The sequence below is a fragment of the Corvus brachyrhynchos genome, unplaced genomic scaffold (genome assembly GCF_000691975.1).
Source record: "Corvus brachyrhynchos isolate BGI_N302 unplaced genomic scaffold, ASM69197v1 scaffold44, whole genome shotgun sequence".
In the NCBI taxonomy this organism is placed as follows: domain Eukaryota; kingdom Metazoa; phylum Chordata; class Aves; order Passeriformes; family Corvidae; genus Corvus; species Corvus brachyrhynchos.
Window position 1 is genome coordinate 4,388,026 of NW_008238359.1, and position 16,299 is coordinate 4,404,324.

At 35.9% G+C, this 16,299-nt stretch overlaps 1 protein-coding gene across 10 annotated transcripts in view; it reads left to right on the top strand.

The window, feature by feature from the left end:
- The first annotated feature begins 651 nt into the window (after window positions 1-651).
- The window catches only part of PICALM (phosphatidylinositol binding clathrin assembly protein), a 40,532-nt gene continuing 24,884 nt past the window's right edge, over window positions 652-16,299 (top strand). For 9 of the 10 annotated variants that reach the window (XM_017735935.1, XM_017735939.1, XM_017735937.1 and 6 more), the window contains exons 1-11: window positions 652-812; window positions 2,965-3,040; window positions 4,276-4,378; window positions 6,577-6,670; window positions 7,191-7,302; window positions 8,674-8,780; window positions 9,963-10,004; window positions 10,710-10,795; window positions 12,001-12,124; window positions 12,464-12,600; window positions 14,918-15,018. In XM_017735935.1, the coding sequence (XP_017591424.1) occupies window positions 693-812; window positions 2,965-3,040; window positions 4,276-4,378; window positions 6,577-6,670; window positions 7,191-7,302; window positions 8,674-8,780; window positions 9,963-10,004; window positions 10,710-10,795; window positions 12,001-12,124; window positions 12,464-12,600; window positions 14,918-15,018 (1,102 nt within the window). In that variant the 5' untranslated portion in view covers window positions 652-692. The remainder of the gene's footprint in view (window positions 813-2,964; window positions 3,041-4,275; window positions 4,379-6,576; window positions 6,671-7,190; window positions 7,303-8,673; window positions 8,781-9,962; window positions 10,005-10,709; window positions 10,796-12,000; window positions 12,125-12,463; window positions 12,601-14,917; window positions 15,019-16,299) is intronic. The other variant, XM_008634919.2, reaches the window with a different exon arrangement.

The following is a 16,299-nucleotide window of genomic DNA, read 5'->3' on the forward strand; positions in this document are numbered from 1 at the left end:
CCCCATGTTTACACAGGTGTGACAGTAGTCCAGGCTGAACAGAAATTGGAAGACTGTTTTAGCTAGCCAACATCAGGTCTTGTGCTCCTAACCATCTTTTTAGTTAACAATCCAACTTTGTTTTAACTAAATTAATCTGTCGGCTTCTGGCATTGTTGCTAGAGGCTCCTTTTTTCACTCAACATTTCCTCTGCCCTTTTGAATGTGTTGATTGCATTGTATCAAGACTAAGCAATATTTGAATCTTTTATTACTCACATTGAACCAATGTCTAAAAGGGTTTACTGATCCATTAAGAGGCCAGAAATCTGAGATTACAGTTAGTTCTAGTCATAATCTTCCAGTAAAACTTAATTAAATGGTACCATGTAGTAATAATTTTACTATTTAATGCTTCAGGTGTTTGAAAGCTGAGAGCTGTTAGTCAGAAGTAGTGTAAGTCATTATGGTACTTCTGTTCCTGGGCCTTCTAAGGCAGCTGCAGAAGCAGTTGAATCTTGGCAGTGAGCAGAGTGAACTTTGTATTACAAAGTTCTGGTAAACCCAAGCCATGGTGCTTTTCAATATTTATTTTACTGAAAAACCCCTCAGTTTTCATCAAAAATATTACTACATAATTGATCTTCTTTCACAGAACTGATAATAGTAACAGAAATTTCTTTATTGCAGATTTAATCCAGTGCACAAATGAGATGAATGTGAACATCCCACAACTGGCGGATAGTTTATTTGAAAGAACTACCAACAGTAGCTGGGTAGTGGTCTTCAAATCTCTTATCACAACCCATCATCTAATGGTGTATGGAAATGAGGTAATACAAAAATGATGTGTCTAAGAACAGTTGCAGCCCCTCGTTCCTGTAAATATCAGCTAAATGCTTCCACTAATTCTTCTTGTAGGACAATCTTTGGGTTTGCCTTTTTCAGTCCAACTCTGCATGAACACAGGTCTCATTTTCTGTTTGTCTACATTGTTTCTACTTCAAAGTTTGTAATTGTAGAGTAAAAAGTGTTCCAGATGCTGAGGGTACTTTTTTTCGTATGTTCATATTCTAATGATGAAAGAAAAAAAAACCAAGAAAAATTAACTTGCATGGGATTCTAAAAGCTGAAAATGGAAGCATTTTTACTTTCATGCTGTAGCTAACCCTCTGGTCTTTTCTCCAGATTACTTGATTCTAAGTTGATTTCTACCATCACCCCCTAACCTTTTACAATGAAAACAAATGTGTGCCTATGAGTTGGCTTTGTGGGTGAAATAACACCAAATACAGTAACAGTTTAACAAACATAACCCCAAGTTACACAAAAAGGAATAAACTTGTTTTGTCTCACAATTTGAATTCCTATGGGGCCTTACTGTTTGAAATACGAAGCCAAGCATAGCAGCGGCTTGAGTGTTTTGCTTTTAAAAAAACCCAAAAAGTATATTTTTAAGGCTTCCTTAGGAAATGTTTGTAAACATTCCTTTTTACTGCAAACAGTAAGAATAAGGTAAGCTATATGAGCTTTGGAATTGAGACAGCTTTATCAAATTACCAGAATTTTTCAGGTTGCATTCAGGGGAGCTGCTTCCTCTGACTGACTAGTCGGGGTTGGAGGGGGAGGTTAAGTTTTTAAACATAATGTTTAAAATGGTTTCACTTGCAGGTTATTGCTGGTCTGGGTGAAAATCTATTCTGTGAGGCTAACTAAGCCACAAGAGGGCAAACTTCTGTTGTTGTCTTGAAGCTTAAACTTTTTCATCGGGATAATTGACACTATTCAAAACACAGTCTATACATTTTGCACTTTGAGTCATATGAATTTTAAACTGATACCAAAAAATTCACAGTAGTTAAAGGTATTTCATGGGACCACTGTGTGAAATATTTTCCATTAAGAATAGAATTTCCAAACAAATTTTGCTTGCCAAATATTTTACAGAAGTAATGAAGGTAAGATTGCTGCTCAAGATGAAAGTTTTCGCAGTTAGAAATAGTACTTGAACAATGAGAGTGCAAACTGATTATACCGCCATTTAGATTGCATAGGACCTTTAAGATCAAGTCCAGCTGCTAACCCAGCACTGCCAAGCCCACCATTAAACCACATCCCCAAATGCCACATCTGTATGTCTTTTAAATACCTCCAGGGATGGTGCCTCCAATTTTGGCTTATTCCTTTATAGCTGCATACTGAGTGCCTTTACTCTTCTCCAGTCTTTTTTCTATGTAACCTACGTACGCTAATGGAAGTAACAAAGTAGTACATGTTATGCTAATCAACACTATTTTTGTCTTTTTTCTAAATGTTTATTGCAACTGAATGATTGGTTTATTTTTGTAGCAGCTCTGTACAAATTTTCTTTTCCTATTAAATTGTCAATGATCTGAAAGGTCTTTTAAAGATGAAAATAGCATCATTCACCTTGTGAAACATAATTTGTAATTATGTATAGTTAGAAGTCTTGTGATGCAGTGTTAATGCTTTATATGGATTGTTATGTTTGATATTTGATTTATAAGCAAACTAACATTTATATCACCTTATTTTCATATTTAAGCTAAGTACCATTACAAGTGTGTGTTGTGCAAAGATGGCTTGGCTAATTGGTAAAATTAAATCAGTTGTTACAAAATTGAAGTCAGTGAAACAACTGTGAGCATGTAAAATGAGAATGTATTTGAAGGGATTTTTTCAGAAGTTCAGAGCTCCATATTATGGCTTAAAATAAACTCTGACTAAACGAGGCCTTCGTACAAAATGCAACTTGGATTTGTTCACAGATTTATACCTAAAAAAGAAATAACTGGCTTACTTCAGTAGTTCAGCTAAGTTTTTGTAATAGTTTCCAGATTTGAAGTCAGTCTTAAGGCATGAAAGGTGAATTTCTTAACCTGGGTAGAAAGTTTCTAGTACTGTTACCTCTGTTCCTTCTCCTTGGTAACCCAGTAAAAGTATTCGTTTTTTTCTTTCATCTAGCGTTTTATCCAGTATCTGGCTTCCAGAAATACGTTGTTTAACTTGAGCAATTTCCTAGACAAAAGTGGATTGCAAGGTAAGGTGTCTTTGTTTCATTATAAGTTAGTAATGTGCTGGGGAACAGCAAAGACAACTTGGTTACTCTAATGAACCCTGCCATTTAGGAAGTGACTTTTCTGTCCATTTTAACCCAGGCTGCATTTCTTAAATAAAATGCCATAATGGTGTGGCAGGAGCTGTCTGCTGGAGGAACATGTTGCATCTTTTCTAACAGGTTTACTTAAAGGCTTCTGACTTCCTTAGTGATACAAATCTCAGCATTCCTCTTAATTCTATAGAGATAGACCTCTCCAAATGAGGCAATTTTGATAAGTAACTTAATTTTTTTAAAATGCATCATATGTACATACATCAGGTCAGTGAGACAAGAACTGTCTAAAACCAATCAAAATTACCTTTTTGGAAAATTGATCAAAGACCATTCCATTTATCTTCGGGACTAATTCAGTGGGCAAATAAGTGTTTCTCTGGTTCAGGTTTTTCAACTGAAATAAACTTCCAAACTGTTACGCTGCAGTTTAGTGCAGTTCTGACCATATACATAGCTGTCATTGTTTTTTCTCCTAAGGTGGTTCCTTACTTTCTTTACTGCTTCTTATATACTTCTTATCTTTGCCACAAGTGTTCTAGAACAGGCAGCCAAAGTGGTTGCCTGGGGACAGAAACCTTCTCAGTGATAACCAAGGCTCTACCAAATTGTGTCATTTTATTGAGTTTTAACTTCTATGGTCTCAACATAGACTATGAACAGATCTTTTTCTTAGTCTATACCTCTAGATTGACAGTTATCAAAATATTTCCTATCATTGCTGTCTTAACAGAGAAAAATTTGTCATATTGTAGTGTTTCCATCAAAGCCTTTTTTTTCTGTTCAGTTGCAAATGAGACAATGTATTGCAGAGCTGATGTGAACGCCTTTGTGAATGCATCATTTAATTTTTTTGATAGTAATTTCTATTGTAGTATAAGAGGACTTGCATAAAAATTACTTTGTTTGGCTTTTGGAAGTAATTTCCTTAGGAAGTGAAGTGTAAACTTTTACATAGTTGAGGTTGTCTAGATATTTGTGGTGTTGTCTGTTTGATTTACATGGTGAATACAATGACGTACACAGTTATTTTGAGATTATATTTTTGCACAATTTTGCGTAGTTAATGGAGCTGTCTTGTGTTAATATTTTGCACTTTATTTAGAACAACATTCTTGTTCTTTTATTTGGTAGGTACTAAACCTCTGAAACTTGTTTTTTAGGTTATGACATGTCAACGTTTATCAGACGGTATAGCAGGTATTTGAATGAAAAGGCAGTTTCCTACAGACAAGTGGCTTTTGACTTCACAAAAGTAAAAAGAGGGTAAGGACTGCATTTTCTTCTACTGATCTTGAGGCTTCGTCGTATGTCCTGTAATTCAAGTGAAAAATACTGATGATGGCTCAGGCTTAATACACACAATAATGACTCCTTTTCTCTGTTGAATATCTACCATGACACACAAAGGCTTGACTCCCCAATAATGTATATTGCAAAAAATATTTTACTTCAGTTGTTGTAATTTTTATCTTCAAACATTAACAGTTTAATGTAAAGGCATGAAAGATGGTATGCATCAAAGTCTGTATAAAAAAAGAAGTTTGAACAATCTTCCACAGTAGATTGTATACTTTGCCTTGTGTGTAATATAGAGGACTGTGCAATTTATTTGTGCTTGTAGCTCTTGAAGGTTTAAATGACAGGTGAAATACCTTGCAGTCCTTCCTGGTGTTTCTCTGTTCTTGTCACAAAATATCTGTATGAAGTTTACTATCTTTGTGAAGGTAGTGTAAATTTGTACTTTTAATAGTACATTACAGTAGATGCTATCCTGAGTTGGTCTACAGGAATTAAAATTTCCCCTGGAAAGTATGCTCATTTAAGAGAAATGAGTTGTTTTGAGACTAGGTACCTGTTTACATGTAAAATAACTCAGCATAGAGCACCAGTAGTTTGGTAAACTACATGTTATAGTGAACAATAGAATTAATCTGGAACTCATCTTTGGGAAGGCTGGAGAGAAGGTACCAATCACAGTCAACAGTTTTTCCATCTTTGTCCATTATCTCTGTATATGGTGCTTTTTAAAGTTTAAAAGCCTAATATTCGTTTTACATTTGGGTGTCCTATATCATCCATACATAGGTTAGTTTTTATTGAAACTAAAACTTAATTTTTAATCCACAGAAATCTGAATTTAATACTGTTTAATAAATTAACTGTAGTAATGGGCTGTCTCATGATATCTTACATTAATGTTGTAAAGGCCTCAGAACACTGTGCAAATGCCTTCTGCCTCCTTGCTAACACTGTGGAGTCCATTTTGGTTTGAAGTGTGATGGTAAAGTAAAAGGAGGATGCTTGGGCTCCTTTTGCTCTTTCTGCCTTTAGAGTTGCTTGGATTGCCAACAGCACAAAACAGCATTTTCCACACCTCAGATTTGTGTGTGGTAAGATGGCTGCAGCTGCTATAGAGAGATACACAATTGTTTTATCAGGTGTTTTAGGCCTAAAGAGGTGAATTATTTAGCCTGCACCATGTTTCTGGAGGTCCTTCTGTGAGCCAATAGGAATAACAGTTCTGATGGCGGCAATCTGGCTTTTCCACACCTCGATTTTTCTTGGGGCCCTTGCTCCTATGCTGTGCCCCACTAAATTTCTTGCAGGTATTGTTTGCTGTTAGGAGTAAGTATACAGCACAAGTAGAGAGGTGGAAGCAGCACGCTCCCCACTGCTTTCCAGCCTCGAGAACAGCCACAAACTTTTCTGTGAAGATGCACGATGAGATTTGCACTTGCAGGAAACATTTGGTTTGCTGTGTGCGTGCTGATGAACTTGCAAGGCTGTCTGATTTGTTTTACAGAAAGCAGTTGTTTCATTTCACTGAGGGGATTTAGTCTCTTCCTCAGTTGTTGCTTTTCTTGGATATTTTTGGTATTCATTTGATGGGTTTTTTCAAATGTGCAGCCAATCCTAGTCTATTCAGTCTGAACAATTAATAAACAATCAAATACTGGTAGTCAGCCATTAAAAGGAAATTTCATGTAGTCTCTAGTCTTTTTTCTTTTCAAGAAACGCTTGAAAAGCGTACTGCTGCATTTTTTTTATTCTTTCTTACCTCTTTAAGTTGAGAATAATGCAAACTGACACAAAATAATAGTTGGGTGATTGGAAAAAGAATATATTAAAAATTGCTTCAAAAATAACCTTTAGAGCTTTTTTTTTTTTGTTATCTGATGCACTGTAGCTCTCCTATATTTCTAAACACTATCAGTTTCATTTTCTCTGAGTCAAAATTCATCTTGGATTCATATTTTGACTAAATTAGTTGTTGTCTTTCCACACTGCAGTTATTACAGTTATATTGGCTAGACACCATTCCTGAACACCACAAGGCTTGCTTGGTATGGCAAAGACTTAAATGGTTTCTCTGATGACCTGATATATATTCTGTTGTTTCTTACTAAAAATTGCCTTCAAAATTCATGTGAAGAATTTTCTTTGATTTTTTCTCACAACAGGGCTGATGGAGTGATGAGAACAATGAGCACAGAAAAGCTCTTAAAAACTGTACCAATTATACAAAATCAAATGGATGCACTTCTTGACTTTAATGTAAGTTTTAGCGGCATGTACATATCTAACATACTGTCAACTTGTTGTACAAACATGCCTAAGATTGTAAGATAGGTCAAGATTAAAGGTCTTGCACTTGGTTCCATGTTATCTGCACAGCTTAAAGAGCACAAGTAATTTTGTTCATTGGTATATCCCCAAGAAATCAGAAAAAAGAGATGCAATGCTCACTGGAGAGAATGCTTTGTCCTAAATTACTGTGTTTTTATTGTGTACCTTATGTAAGAATTGCTTGTTTGTTGAAAAGCTGATCATTTCTGCCCTCTGTCTTCTAGTTATGTTAGTTAACATTAGCATTGGTTAACAAAAATGTCTGCCAAAATGATTTGATTTTATTCTGTGATGAGAGAAACTGTTGATTTGGTTTGGTGCTACTTTCTGCTAATAGCCAGTGAGATGATTGGAAAGCATGTCTTGAGACAACGTGCTGGAGTTTAACTAGAAGTTTTCCAGTAAGAGATCAATCCAATTCAATTAATTTTTTCTCTGATCTTCCTAGGTTAATAGCAATGAACTTACAAATGGTGTAATTAATGCTGCCTTCATGCTCCTCTTCAAAGATGCCATTAGACTGTTTGCGGCATATAACGAAGGGATTATTAACCTCTTGGGTAAATACAACTGCTTTCTGCAATGCTCAGCTCTGGGAGGGGAACTCAGTGAATGATCCACAAGAGCTGCTCTCTTGAGAAACTGAAAGAGTCTTACTGTAAAACATCAAAATTTTACTGTTATTTCCAATGTTTGACTGTGCAGTTGCATTTGGCATTGCTTTGCACACAGGGATAGGTAAAATCTGAAAGCAAAGCCTATCCAAGATTTTATTCACCTAATTTTTTTCTTGCACTGCTTTTTTGGGGGTTTTTGTGTGCATTGGTTTTGGGTTTATGGTTTTTTTGGGGTTTTTTTCGTCTTACTGAACTGCATGGGAAACCTGAATTACAATATTAATGTTCGTTGGGGTTTTTCTTAAGAAACAGGATCAGTTTGTGTTTCGTAGTAAAGGAATCAGTTGTGGTCAGTTACAAATCTGCAGTCTCAACATCAGTGATTGCTTGGCTATGGAAACTTCAATGTTGCTTTGTTTCCATGATTGGTTGTCTTATGTTCCTAGGGCATAGCTTGTATTTTAAGGAGAATTACAAATTCAAGGTTAAGGTCCTTTCACTTGCATGTACTGAAGATGAAGGGGAGACTAAATTTAAAAAAGAATTACGATGAAAGTAATCTGTTGTCTTGCTTGATTTTGTTGTGTTCTGAGATTGGATGAAGCTACCTGATTGCTGTTATTCCCCAGTGCTTGCAAAACGAAAAGTAAAATCCAAAATAAGTCAGTAAGGCACAATCTGAAGTTAGTCAGTCTTCCAGTCTGAAGCCCCTGTCAGCTTCCTTTCTCTTGGTAAGCAAGTAACATGCAGTTGCTTTCACTTATGTTTTGAGTGAAGCTTAATAAATGAAACAGGCCTTGAAAGGGCTTTTCAAAAGAGGAGTGAGACCCTCTTGCTTCCAGGACTGGTGTTTTCTAATCAGTTGTACTTCACTGCACCAGACCATAGTAAGAGGCATCAGTTTGTCAGAAGATCAAAATCTTGCCTGATATCTGGCCACTGGAACTGTGTAGATATTTGACTGCCAGATTGTAAAGCTGCCTCTTTTTTTTTGTTTCTTCTTCTTCCCAAGAAGATGAATTTACATTTCTTTGGGTGGCCTGTTCTTAAACTTGATTTTCGTCTTCAAGGTGGTTATGCTTTTATGGTATCTAGTACCTGCAAGGTAAGGTGTAATTGCATGCATGGAATCAATAGCTCACATTTGACAGGGCTTTTGTCATGTGATGCAAGTTAGGCATAGTGACTTCTGCAGTTATCATAATAACAGATCTGCAGGTATTTTCTGTTTGTCTTGGTTTATATGCTTTTACTTTGCATTATCTTTGCAAATCTTGATTTCTTATTTAATGCAAATATTCTCACTGTTTCTAGAAAAATATTTTGATATGAAAAAGAACCAATGCAAAGAAGGCCTTGATATATATAAGAAGTTCCTCACTAGAATGACACGGATCTCAGAGTTCCTTAAAGTTGCAGAGGTAAACTTAAGTCAGTCAGCTTTGCTCTTTATTTGAAACAGCTTGTAGAGTGCTTATTTTATCATAAAACAGATGCTTCTTCCTTCCTGCTTATTTTCTGTTCTCTCAAAGGATCATCTTGTTGATCTCTACCCTGGTGATTAGTTCATTTGAAGTCTGTATTGAAAGACTGTGAAGTGCTTATTGGTTTATCTTTGACTTGAGAGTGTATTAATGTGCATTTTAAAATTTCCTTGGTTATATAATACTTGTGAGCTTTCTTTGAAGAATAGCCTTGCTTTAAACGAATAAAGGAACTTCATGGTGATCTGCTTTCTATGATTTTAGCTGTATTCTAGTTTGAAGCCCACAGTTCTACCAGAAGTTTTAGATGAAATAACAGCTTCACAAATAAGAAACTGAGACAAACAGATGAACATGTGATTTCTTCAAGATTTCTTGCTGTAGGTGTGCTCATAGAGGGGAAAGCAATTACCTTGCAAAATGTTTAGTTTGTGGGTTTTTAAAAAAAAGTGTTTAGTCTGTTGCCTTCTTGTTTCTAGAGCACTACTAAATTAATGTCCTAATATTATGGAATCCCACAGTTGAGGTGTGCTCCTCTTCTTGTTTTAATTTCCTTGGTATTTATATCTCTCTTAACAAAAAAATAAATCTTAAAGCTTGGCTTGCTTCTGTCCTTACAGTGTCTCTGCCAGAGATACTGTTGTCAGCTGATAACACCATCAATTGAAGTTGAGAATATTGATCTTTCTATTTTAACACTGTCTGTCCTGCTGCCAACATCCTAACTTTCATGTGCATTTTAGAAAATGTTTATTTACAAAATTTTAAAGGTGCTTTGTTTTATCAAATATATCCTCTGTTTCAGTGGGTCTGAGAGTTGCCACATAAATGATGAGATAGGCAAACTTCTTCAGTTTCTGAAACACTGGGTCCTTAATCTCTTATTTTTAATGTTCTATCTGTTAAAATATCTGTGTAACACACCTACTTCAATGTGTGTATATTTAACAAGAATTTATTACAATCAACCATTACAGAGTACATACTCTGGAGATTCAAAATATATATTGAACAGGTTTGAGCTTTTTGCATTACTTCATCTTAATGTTGTTTACTTTATAAGCATCTCTGCCTTCAACAAAAGCAAACAGGTTCTAAAACTCATTTGTTTTATTACAGCAAGTTGGAATTGACAGAGGAGACATACCAGATCTCTCACAGGTAGATAAACCGATTTGTTTGCCAGTGCATGTCTGTGTTTTTGGGGTTGCATAACCAGAAAAACCTGCCATTATAAGGTTCACTTATGCATTCTTGTATACATTGTCACCAAGTTTTCTCTAAGTTTGTGATTAAATCCAAGCTCTGTCAGAGCCTGGCTTTTATATTCTGTGATCCTGTTGTAAAATATTATATGTAATTTCTGTCATTCTCTAATTGAGTTTTAAGATAACCTTATTTCCATCATGCTTGAAGACACAATTTTTGTCTGTGAGGTCACATAATGAGACTCTTACATGATACTACAAAGCTGTGTTTTTTAGCAGCCTTGCTTTTGGCTATATGCCTATTGAAATTAATGTGAAGGCTTGCAGAGCATGCACAGAGAAATGACTTCAGGTACAATCTCCTTCCAAGTGTCTCTTTAAATACTGACTGCTTCTGATTGTCTGCTTGCTGTTTCCTAGCTGTTAATTTTAACATTTCTTGACATCTTTCAGTCCTTGCTGATGAATCATTGTGATGGAATAATGTAGTCAGGAGAATACATCACCTTATACTTCAAGTCATTAAACACATACAGAATGCCAAGAGGGGGGTAGAAGTATTCTGAGCTGTTGTACCTGTTGCCCTACAGCTGCATTCTCTGAAAATATTTTAAATATTGGTTTCTTCAAATATATTCCCCAATATCTCTCTTTGCAGGCACCAAGTAGCCTTCTTGATGCTTTGGAACAACATTTAGCTTCTCTAGAGGGGAAGAAAATCAAAGATTCCACAGCTGCAAGCAGGTGCTTATATCCTTGTCCTTTTGGACAATTGTCAAATAGAGCGTTAAATCAGGTTTTTTTCAATTTTGTTGTAAGTTAAGATTTGAGGAGGCTTTCTTAAAGACATTATATGATCAATGATGGATTAGCAAGTTGTCGTATGTTTTGCTGAGTAATTCAAACAGCTTCTTTCAGGTCAACAGAACTAGAATCTTAAGGACCTGCAAGGGCCCCCTCTAACATCCCTACTTATGCTTTTAGCATTTGATCCTGAACTTCTGAAGAGGAGCTACGTTTCTTTCATGTACTGCCTGCAAATGTTCATTTTATGTTAATAATTAGACTTCTGTAAGGTATGCAACGTGAATAAATACATCTCCTTAGACTTTTACATCTCAGCTTTAATCCCTGTTTTGTCAAAAGCAAGGAAATGCTTCCAGAAGTCCTTACATTAAGTATGAATTTTGGAAGTAATTGGTAGTTAAAGCCATAATGCATATGATAAAAGGCATTAAATGATTGTGAGTGCTTTCCAAAACACAACAGGCAATATAGAGAAGTCCTCTACATGAAAAATTTTGTTGTTTAAATTTAACAAAGCATAATATTGGGGATAAGACTTGTAAAATTAAATAGCATTTCTTTATTGCATGTTCAAGAAATAAGGCAGTAATATTTTATAAGTTCTTTATGGTAGCAACTTTTTAGAATATTTGCTTTCTTTTGTAAGATTACTCTGTTAAAAGTTAAGTATTTGTTTTAAATCTTTTTGCATACTCTTAAACATGATGGTAAATTACAATTTTCCTTTGGGATATATTAGAGGCATTGATAGTTTGTTCACTAAACCTGTTAAATTAACAACAATTTGAAACAGAGCCCAGATGATTGGAGATTGCTATGTGCCTACAAATAATCCCATTTTAGGCAAACAGGAAAAGAGCAAAGGCTTCAAACGTGAATTTGTGATGCACTTTGGAGGGGAAGCATTTCAGGTAGAAAATCCAAAAGCCAGTAGAGTAGACAGCATGATTTCTCAGCATTTTTTGTTTTACAGTTCATATGGTGTATCTTAGTTAAACTTTTCAATTGTACAGTGTAAGATATAGCCAATGATATAGAGAGCTCAGAAGGAGACTGGGTGGATACAAGCTAAGTGTTTTTTAGAAGCTCCTATCACGTGTCATCTGTTAACAGCCAGCTTTTCTCCTGTCCAATTACTTTAGGGCTACCACCCTTTCCAATGCAGTCTCTTCCCTTGCAAGCACTGGCCTGTCCCTTACAAAAGTGGATGAAAGGGAAAAACAAGCTGCGTTAGAGGAAGAACAGGCTCGCTTAAAAGCTTTAAAGGTAGGCATACAGAATTTTTAATTGAAAATGCTTTTCCTGTGTTCTTGTTGATAGCTTATTAGGATTCTTAAAGGAGCAAAGGGAAAAACAGAGTTACTAATGCTGAGCATGTACTGTTGGCAAAGTGCTGGAAATAGAATTGTGTGTACTTAGATGATGCACCTTGTGGAGGGTTTGTTAAAATAGTTTCTGAAGTATTTTTGGCACCACTGACTCTTGTAATTACAAGTGGCTAACACTAGTGTGTCGAATAAATAATTCTTTAGTTCTGCTTTATTTACCTCCAGTGTCATACACACAAATGTTTAGATGTCTTATGCCAGCTCACTTTCTCAACAGGAGCAACGTCTAAAAGAACTTGCAAAGAAACCTCATACCTCTTTAACCACGGCAGCTTCTCCTGTGTCAACTGCAGCGGGAAGCATCATGACTACACCAGCCATTGATATTTTTTCTACCCCTAGCTCCTCTAACAGGTATGCTGAATCCTCCACTGGGAGACATGCTGCAGCAAGGGTTTCCTCTAAATTTCTGCCACAGAGAATCACAATTTTATTGCACAAGATTGGTTGGGTGCAGAGTACATTAGCAATGTGATAAGAAATGATAGTGAAGCTGATGGGAAAATAGCCTATTGCAATAAATAACATAAAACTGTGTTCTCATCATCTGTTTGTGGAAGTTTCTGGTATGAACTGACTGCTGACAGCCCTTTTAGCTGTTCTTAGTCAGTAACCCAGACTGTTGGAACTGTAAAACACACTTGCTTTGTCCCCAAGGAACATTACAAGTAAATTTGAGAAAAGTCAAACAAAAATTCTGTTTGAGAGGTCATAAAGAGAACTTGTTTCTAGATCTTTAAAAATAGAGTGGCAAATATTTGGGGTAGATTTTCTGAACAAGAAAAGCCTGAAACAGGGTTTGAAATGAGAGGCAGGTTTTGCAGTCTTGTGTTATATCTGAAACATCTCTTCAAGTACCTGCAAAGAAAGTGCAAGAGTACTCACTGCATGCTAATCCTGATCTTTGACTAACAGGAGCTGTTGGTAGGAGCAAGTGTGTGATCTTCATTCTGTAAAATACCTGTCAAATTAAGCAGCAGCAGAAGGTACAGTGCTTTTATCAGTACAGAAGGAATTGGCTCTCTGAAGTCATATTTTTGCTTTGAGTGTGATCCTAAACCTAAAGGATTGCTTAGTTCTGTTAGAGCTCATGTAAGAATCAATTACTCTTTTGACAGCTTTCTTTTCCCATTAGAAAGTTGTAGGAAATTACTTAACACCAAATATGGGGTAAACAGCTGAGTCACATATAAGAAGCTAGAGATCTGTCAGTGTTAGTAACTGAAAGACTTCCTTGTAAAAAGATTTTGTTTAAAATTGCTTTTTAGAGGCCAGAAAACTTGAAATGGGTGTGTGCTTTGAACTTGAATATCTGATCTTGCTTCTTAAGAGGTCTGAAACATAGAAACATCTGATAAAGCTTCTTCAAACAGACAGAAATGCTGCATAGTGAGGACAAGAGTGTTTCCTTGTAAAAAAACCCCACACACTAGTTTTTCTTCATGTTTAAATTTACTCGCTGGCAGAATGACTGCTATGAGCAAAGGACAGACTTTACAGCAGGAGCTGTCATGAAGGGGGTGTGCTGGGCCAGAAGTTCAGTGGCTTGCTATTAGATGCAATGTGTCTGGTTAATCCCTGTCATTATCTTGGACAAGCTTTACTTTGAAAATTATCTTTGTTCAGCTATTTGCATTATAGGGCAGTGCCAGACCATGCTGCTTTTTAATGGGAGCAGTAGTGGCAAAATGTGATTGTAATCACTGCTGAAATGAACCAAGCAATACTGAAAACTGTGAATTGTAGAAGTGATTGGGTGAGCAAGAAAATATACAGACATCTAGGATGTCACTACTAGCCATTAAACTCTTGTGCTGGTCTCATTTAGAGAGATGTTTGGATGTCACAGGGACTCAGCTTCTATCCATCATAGAAGCCATATGTGCAAATTTTGGTTCATTTCATGTCCTGAAAGGTTCTGGGAGAACACAGTAGCCTTTTTTTTTCTTTTTTCCCAAGACTTATTTAAAGTGTGAAATTAACTCTCTGCAAGAGGATGAATTTTACTGTTCTTGTTTGACTCCTTAAATTAATGCAGCAGTTGTATATAAGCCTACACTCTTAATTTCCATGTGATGTTATAAGGCCTCAGTTTGGTTTTGAATGGTCTAAAATGTGCATTTAAATACGTTTTCATTCACATGCCTGACGTGTGATCAAGTGTTTCAAGGCCTCTTACATTTGCTTTCTCCAAAGTTCTTTAATAGCTCATAGTTGTAAGGCAGTTTCTCAGCAGTGATTATAGTGGAAAGATGAGAGTTGTGGAATTTAAATGTAACATTTTTGTGGTGCAGCCCATCAGAGTTCATTTTGTCAATCTGTTTTTGTTGTATTATAGAGTTTTCATGAGGTGACTTTAAAAGTTGCTGAAGATTTCTGAACATAACATGTCCTAGCCCTGGTGCTGGACTGTGAGGACACCTGTCTTTTTGTTCTGGACAGCTTTGACAAAAGTCCCTTGCGATAACATGCAACTTATCTTGCTAAATTAACACTTTTTTACAGAACTGAAAATATGGAGTTCACCAGCCCTTCCAATTTTGGGTCAGTTCTATCCATTTTGTAATAACCATTTTGTAACAAAGTTTTGTTACTGTTGACAGTCGCTAGCATTTGCCTATATTGAAAACTGTGATGTAGTTCAAACAGTTGTATTAATTTCTCTTTGTAGCACCTCAAAGCTGCCAAATGATCTGCTTGATTTGCAGCCAACTTTTCATCCGTCTGTACATCCTATATCTGCTGCTCCACAAGTAGGAAGTACCTGGGGAGGTAAGAATTCTGAGTTGGATTAAGGTTCTAATTGCTATGGCCATGTTCCTGTGCATGTTTCCCCTAGTGTGGGGGGTATTTCTTCCTTAAAGAGAGAGATCCTACTAAGACATTACAAGTGAATAAAGAGATCAGAAAAAGTAAAATCTCTGTATAGATTAAAATAATGTAGCAGTGTGTGGTGATTCTAAATTATTTTGATGTATCTTTTTATTAGCAAAGTTACTTTAATTGTTGACCAGCTCTATCAGCCTCATAACTCCTGTCTTCAAGAGTCACGTAGCCAGCTGCAGAAAATTAGCTGTTTAGAAGTCAGTTCAGTGAAGCTGTCTATGAGGTAGACTGTGCTGCAAACACAGGAACTTGAATGCAGAATTGTTTTAATACATATTCTAAATTTTGTCTAATGTTAAATCAAATTTGCTGGTGATGATAATGCAGAACTTGGATGAGGCCTGAAAGGAGGCACTTGTGACAACTATGCATAGAAAGAAAAGCTGGAGTTAATTATTGAAATAATAATAAGGCTTCTCTTTACAAATTCTCTGCTATATTTCATTTAACTACAACAGCAAATTAGTAAAAAGCTGTGGTTGGACCTCTTAAGTGAAGAGATAAAATTTATATTCTTCCCTCTGAAATCTACTCCAGAACACCCAAATTTTCATTCTGCCCAGTTTCTAGGATGGACTGAGTGAGTTGCGAGATGATCTTATTGGTACAATCAAGTCCTCAAACCAAGGGATCAAGCAAGAGAGTTCTAGAAATGAATTTTCCTTCAAGATTGGTTTGAATGCTAAAGCATTTCAATGTTTACTCAAAGTTCTTGGCTGCTTTTCAGTGTTCCAGAATAATTCAGATACAGTAACATATTGCCTGCTTACACTGTTGGTTATACTGGTGGAGGATTAAAAAGCTTTATAACAGCGGGAGAAGGTTGTGGTGGTTTTTTTACTTTTCTATATAAATGACACTTAGTAAAATACTAAACTCCTGAACTATGTGGCTATTTCCAGATTATTTTTTTCTAAATTAGATGCCTGCAAAAATGCTTTCTTTTATGATGCGAAAAATTGGGAATTGCTGCTTCAGGAAGTTTTGTAGACATCAGAACAACCCTGTTCTAAATTTTTACTTCCCTATTTATTTTTATGAGCTATAGCTCTTCTTAAAATCTTTCCAGCTACCTAATGTATCTTCATAATAAGCTGTGTATCTATTCCATTTTCCTATTTACTTTTTGCTGTGTACTTTGTTTTGTGTCTCTTCTCACATTTGTTT